Consider the following 6241-nt stretch of genomic DNA (forward strand, 5'->3'; position numbering starts at 1 on the left):
AAAAAACTCATTTTTTTATATAATACAATGACACTTCTGGAGTATAGCCTTTTCTGATTTGGCTCTATTATATCCATGTTTTTAATGTCTAAAAGTTTGAAAGTATCCTTGTTGGGAGGTGATGAATATAGATAGAGAAGAAACGAATCAAAATTTTATTCAAGTCACTGATTTATAAATTTTAATATTCAAAGCATTAAGCCCCATGAATTCAATGTGTTCTATAGTATTTGGTATCTTTCTCCTCTATCCTAACTGCAATCCTCCTATACCACCACATGAGTAATTGTCTCAATGCACTAACTTCATGGATTCCACCACCATGCAAGGTGGCCTTCTAAAACCCACAACGAGTTTGCCAATGTGAGTGCTCCATGCCTTGGGTCGACTAGATAGCTAAGATTCCCTGATCTGCAAAGTAGGGGCCATAAGCCTCCAAAATCTATTGGAATAAAAGTGACATAAGCATATGCACATTGGTTATTTTCAATAAGAATTGCTAAATGACATAAGAACATATAAAATTGGGGATCTTACCATATAATGTGTTATGCTACTTGATGTCCATGCTTCCACCATGTAGTTGTAAAACGTAGTCATATCATAGCTTCTTTAAAGTCTTTGGCATCTTCTTTGTTAAATGTCATTTTTTGTAGAAGTATAGCAACCTTATCAAAGGCAATCCATACATTACCCTTTGCGCAATTCTAGTCTCGCCATTATTACTATGCAATCTGGGACAACCATGTGTAACTTCCTCCATGCCTTATACTTCCATGGTTGAAGAACTAATAAATGGCCTCTAGGTTTTGTCATGCAAGTACTGGAGTATTGACATTCTATATATGCCCTATCATAGTGTCTATCACATTGATTGAAAGATAGTACATGACTTTCCTTGCACCTTGCCGGTTCCAGTATTTGAACGCATTTATTTATGTTGGAGAAGCGTTCTCTTCAAGAAATTTCAGGGCTCCTCATTGTCTCCTTCAATATAGTCCCAAAATCCTTTTCCCAACAGGACATTAGTCATTTTAAACTTCCATGCACGGAACCTGTTTTGTCACTAATAATTTGGTAAATATTGTTAGACATATTTGCTTATAATAACCAAGAATCTATAAATGGATAATTTATATATGCAACTTACAACATAACAATATTTTTTATAACTCTTGTAGAGCGATACTGCTACACAATCTATATGTCACAGCAACACGTGACCAAAATACATGTACATACATCCACAATTAGTAAAACATGTGTAATCACTGTTTGGACACCTAAATTACACTACTACACTGTAAAAATAACCAGAGTTTGGAGAGAGACATTTCCAGACCAAACCTTCCCAAAAGTGATAAACACATTGTAATGGCCAAATGGAGGCCAAAATGTTCCCAAGACGTAAATCTATCTACAAAAGTATTGCACATACTATAGGTACCTCCGCACCTATGAAGACAGCTCCTTAATCAAAGATGTGTCGCTCCCAAAACTACCAAGGGCTTGTACCAAAACAAGAAGGGGAAGAGAAGATGATGCTCTTACCCTATACCACTTCGTTTGCCTTCATAGCTTCCTTTGCTTTCTCCTCTGCTCATTAGCCTAAACCAGGATTTGGTACCAGGAGAAGAATTAGGGAGGAGAGAGAGCTTGAGCTCTTGTAAGCACACACCCACTCACACAACAATGGAGAAGACACACTGAGATGGAAGGCTGAAATGTTTTTCTACTTGATGCTCTCAAAAGATTTACAAAAGATAAGTGAAAACCAACATAAGTACTAGAGTAATATATACAAGCAATCCATAATATGAACATGCTAAGTGGGTGAGCTAGCAAGAGAAATATGCCATAACTCGGTTGGACTAGGTGGGTGTAGTCCAACTGTAGAATCATTAGCAAAGATCCGTCATGTCAGCTACCAAACACGCTAGTGATGTAAAGGTGGAACGATCACCTAGGCATATCATGAGTGCCAACTACCAAACGCACCAGTAGTGTAAAGGTGGAATGATCACCTAGGCACATCATGAGTGTCAGCTCATGTTGAGCTTGACATATCGACACTGTAAATATAAGATCCTATATGATTACCTCTACTTACTCGATGGATAGGGGTAATCCCTCAACCAATGTGACAAATCCATAACAAGGTCCTGACATTCTAAAAACGATGAAAACTAGAGAATAACAAAAAGGCAAGCATGCAATAGGTTCGCCAAAAGTGTTGGTGGATGATCAACACAGTGAGATTAACATATTAACATATGTTAATAGACAATATGCAGACAATAACAAACAAACAATGAAAGATCAAGACAAAGATCACCAAACATTGCACTACGTTACATTATTGGAATCTCTATGTCTATTAGTTTGTGCTTTACACTTACATGGTTATATCAATTAAGAGGTAATAAAACTAGCTCTTTTTTAGCTGATTTTTTTCCCATGAATGCCCTTATACATATAATCATTTCAATAAGTCTAGAAAGCTTAAAAACCTTTCTCTTAAACTCTCTTGCTATGATCTTGCATGTTTTTAGGTGACCAATCGGGGGATCGATCTTACATAGTAGCAAGGCACCAACCATGGCATCCTCTGCTCTTTCCTTCCTAGGTTACATGCATAACATTACAATTGTCCAATCAATATTCATGGCTAACCTTTGCTTTCTTAGACATAAACACTTACTACTTACTTACAACAATCAATATTCATGGCTAACCTTTGCTTTCTTAGACATAAACACTTACTACTTACTTGCAACAATCAATATCCATGGCTAACCTTTGCTTTCTAAGACACATGCATAAACACTTAATACTTCTAACACTTACCAATTCTCAATCATGCCACCCTTTTCTCTTGCTCACACACATGCACACACGAACTTATTCATTATAGCACTATAATGCATGATGAATGTCAATATATCAATATGAAGTACATAAAAGTAAGATGAAAATAAGAATGCTCCTCCTCTGATGTTATCATACCTGAACGTACTATTTTTCAAAGTTATATATAGGAGATATCCCAAAGGTACACACCTTAATGCACCGTGGGGACATTACTTACATTGATGGGCATTCCATTGCCATATATATGAGTAACCCCATAGCTATACACCTATCAATTCACCATGGGGACATTACTTACATTGATGGGGGCATTCCATTACCATATATATGAGTAACCCCATAGTTGTACACCTATCAATTCACAATGATAATGTTATGTCACTGGTGGGCTATAGACCCACCCTACATAAGAGCTCATAGGTTCTCATAATTTTAACCCCTAGAACCTTATCAAAATAATGTGACATAGTCACAAGAGATTATCCGTACTAGGATGTGGGGTTAGCTGAATCAATATTATTAGGGCCTTCAGTATTATTAGCATTGGCAATGACATCATTGCCAATAATACTATTAGACCCTTCAGTATTATTGGCATTGACGATGATGTCGAGCAAAGAGCTTCTCAGCACGCCAGTGTCGATGACAGGTGCTAATTCTTCTTTCTGCCCAATAGTGAAGGGTGTCTATGATTCACAAACAACTCTAGACATACAACTTTTATATGACACGATATACTAAGAGAAAGGTTACTTAACAAACGTTACTATTAGCATCAACTATGTTACATGATGGTATGCTAGGCATGAAGAAAGGTTACGACAACTTTATACAAGGTGAAGTAGGTGCAAGAGTTTGTATCTAGTAATAAGAAATGAACTTGGCTCACCTGTAAACCAACTGCATCCAAGTTGACAATATCTTCCTGGACGGAGATGTTTGCTTCTAGCAAAAGCAAGCCCATCACCTCGAGAGCTGTAACCAGGTTCTCTAATAGACCACGCTGTTTCCTACACTCGACATGAATTTGCAACACGTGCCTCCCAATAGGATTCACCTGATGTATTCAAAAGTTTAGTGAAAAGGCCATAATAACAAAATCATTTGGAAAACCCTAGATTATCTTAAAATACCTCCACCAAAGGATACTCCGATTCATTAGGGGTAGGAACTGAGTTGTTACCGATCGCCATGATCTATTCACAGGCAAAACAACCCTTGCAATCAATTATATCACAAGGCCAAAATATGGTAATTCAATATCAAAATAAAACAAATTGACAAAGGCTTTGCCCTTATTGTGGAGATTTAATACCTGGTCATGCACTCTCATTAATTTAAAAAAACCCCACTGTTAGTTAACTTAGTGTTAACCAATTAATCTTTGTATAAACATGTAGGATCATAGGGAGGAATCAAAAATACAACTTACATCGTTGGTCTGTGAGCTTCCGCTGGGAGCTTGATATTCTCCGTGCATCTGGTTTAGGGGGGGGCTTAAAAAATGATTAAGCTCGGAGCTGCCTGTGGTGAAATTTACTCAGAGAGCAGCAATCTCACTAGCGTTTTGTTGATCAGGTGGTGGTGATGCAGGCCGCCGCCGCCGCCGCCGCCGTGCTGTTATCTGCGGCTAAGCTTGAAATATAGAGGTAATTAAGGGTTAATTGCTGATCAATGTTTTGCAGATCCAAGGTGCCAGTTATCGCAACGGTTTTTTTTTTTGCATATAATACAGGCAGAGGAGATGCTTGCAGAAGAAGCTATTGCTTGCATGCTGTGTTTTCATGGCGAGGCTCGCGTGATGCAAGAATGTTTAAAGTTACCCACCCAACGTGCATCTCCCTATATATATTCTCCTCCACTTGTTTATTAGGGTTCCTCTTTTGCAGGTTTCCCTTGTCAATGGATGGCTCTCAACAAGACCTTGCCCATGCTGTGGGGACACACCCTCACTAACTTCTTTGCTTTGACGCTTGAACCCCCCTTTGTTTTCTTTTTTCTCTTATAAGCTTGTATATTTTATCCAAGAGGCCTTCCTATGGGGCATTCCTATGGGGCATGCACATGCCCACCATCTTCTCCCCATGGCTCTCCTCCCTCTAGGAATTCATCACTTTACTAGAGCTTGAAAATTTGTATAAACTATATTACACCAATTGTTTGATGGTGGACACACACTCTCTTCACCATAGAAACTTATGCGAGGGTTGTACCAAATGTGCAAACTTGTGCACGTGTGTGTTTGCATGTATGTGCATGTGTATGTGTGTGTGTGTGAGAAGAAGAAGAAGAGGAAGCTCTTTTAACGTCATAGGAACAATCCCAAGAGACCAAATATGATCTATCCGACGGGAGTGAGATTCGAACACGAGACGTGTTGAATAACATCTCCATGAGAGAGAGAGAGAGAGAGAGAGAGAGAGAGAGCTACTATGGTGGTGGTTGCAAATCAATTAGTTTTATACTAAGGTTAATTTGCTAAAAAACAATAATAAGTCATGCCATATCCAAACATCTTGCACATAGAGTCAATTTATAATACCCCCCATTGAATACAATAACTTTTATACAAGCTTACTAAACTTTCTTTGCCTTTTAGACTTTTCAGATATATCCCCTTTTTCTACTTTTCAAATGTATCCCCTTTTGATATATCGTTCTTAAATTAAAATGTACCTATGTCATTGTACACATTGATTGAAGCACCTTCACCTATGCTAAATATGAATTTACACATAGTCTTTCTATTTTGGCATCCTACCTTGAAGGTACATTTTTTGTTTCTACAACTTGTGTAGAAGCCATGTAGAGGTCCTTTGATAGCTTCTACTTTTAGGGATTTCTTCTTTCTTCTTTTTATTTCTTTCCCTTGTCTTTTTTCTTTGGTGGGGGTCCTCTCTCTCTCTCTCTCTCTCTTTCTCTCTCTCTCTCTCTCTCTCTCTCTCTCTCTCTCTCTGTTGGTTGTATATGCCCTTGTTTTGCATTTTACCGACGTTAATCTCTCTCTCTCTCTCTCTCTCTCTCTCTATATATATATATATATATCCAAGCCAAGTGATGGAGATTTTTTTTTCCTATGTTTATCTTTTTAAGGCAAAAGGTCTAAGAATTTTTTTATATGTTTAGAATTTTAAAGTGATGGGTTTTTTAAAAGTGTCTAGTTAAGTTCTCCCTATATATATTCTCCTCCACTTGTTTATTAGGGTTCCTCTTTTGCAGATTTCCCTTGTCAATGGATGGCTCTCAACAAGACCTTGCCCATGTTGTGGGGACACACCCTCACTAACTACTTTGCTTTAACACTTGAACCCCCCTTTTTTTTCTTTTTCCTCTTATAAGCTTGTATATTTTATCCAAGAGGCCTTCCTAT

The 6241-nt window shown here is 37.9% G+C and overlaps 1 protein-coding gene across 3 annotated transcripts; it reads right to left on the minus strand.

The window, feature by feature from the left end:
• Positions 1–417: 417 nt before the first annotated feature.
• On the minus strand, positions 418–4812 carry LOC147610060 (uncharacterized). 3 transcript variants are annotated; one of them, XM_086787058.1, is made up of 4 exons: positions 4304–4812; positions 4005–4067; positions 3761–3928; positions 418–1008 (listed from the first exon to the last, which is right to left on the minus strand). In XM_086787058.1, exons 1-4 carry the CDS (start codon positions 4349–4351, stop codon positions 958–960), a joined length of 330 nt encoding a protein of 109 aa, XP_086643184.1. In that variant the 5' UTR covers positions 4352–4812; the 3' UTR covers positions 418–957. The 3 variants fall into 3 exon arrangements, with proteins under 3 accessions (XP_086643184.1, XP_086643185.1, XP_086643183.1); XM_086787059.1 differs by lacking the exon at positions 418–1008 and adding an exon at positions 2332–2622 and having other exon boundaries at positions 4304–4808; XM_086787057.1 differs by lacking the exon at positions 418–1008 and adding an exon at positions 3014–3536 and having other exon boundaries at positions 4304–4806.
• Between the last annotated feature and the right edge of the window lie 1429 nt (positions 4813–6241).

The sequence above is a fragment of the Cibotium barometz genome, chromosome 50 (assembly GCF_041138505.1).
Source record: "Cibotium barometz isolate CiBa-2024 chromosome 50, ASM4113850v1, whole genome shotgun sequence".
NCBI lineage: Eukaryota > Viridiplantae > Streptophyta > Polypodiopsida > Cyatheales > Cibotiaceae > Cibotium > Cibotium barometz.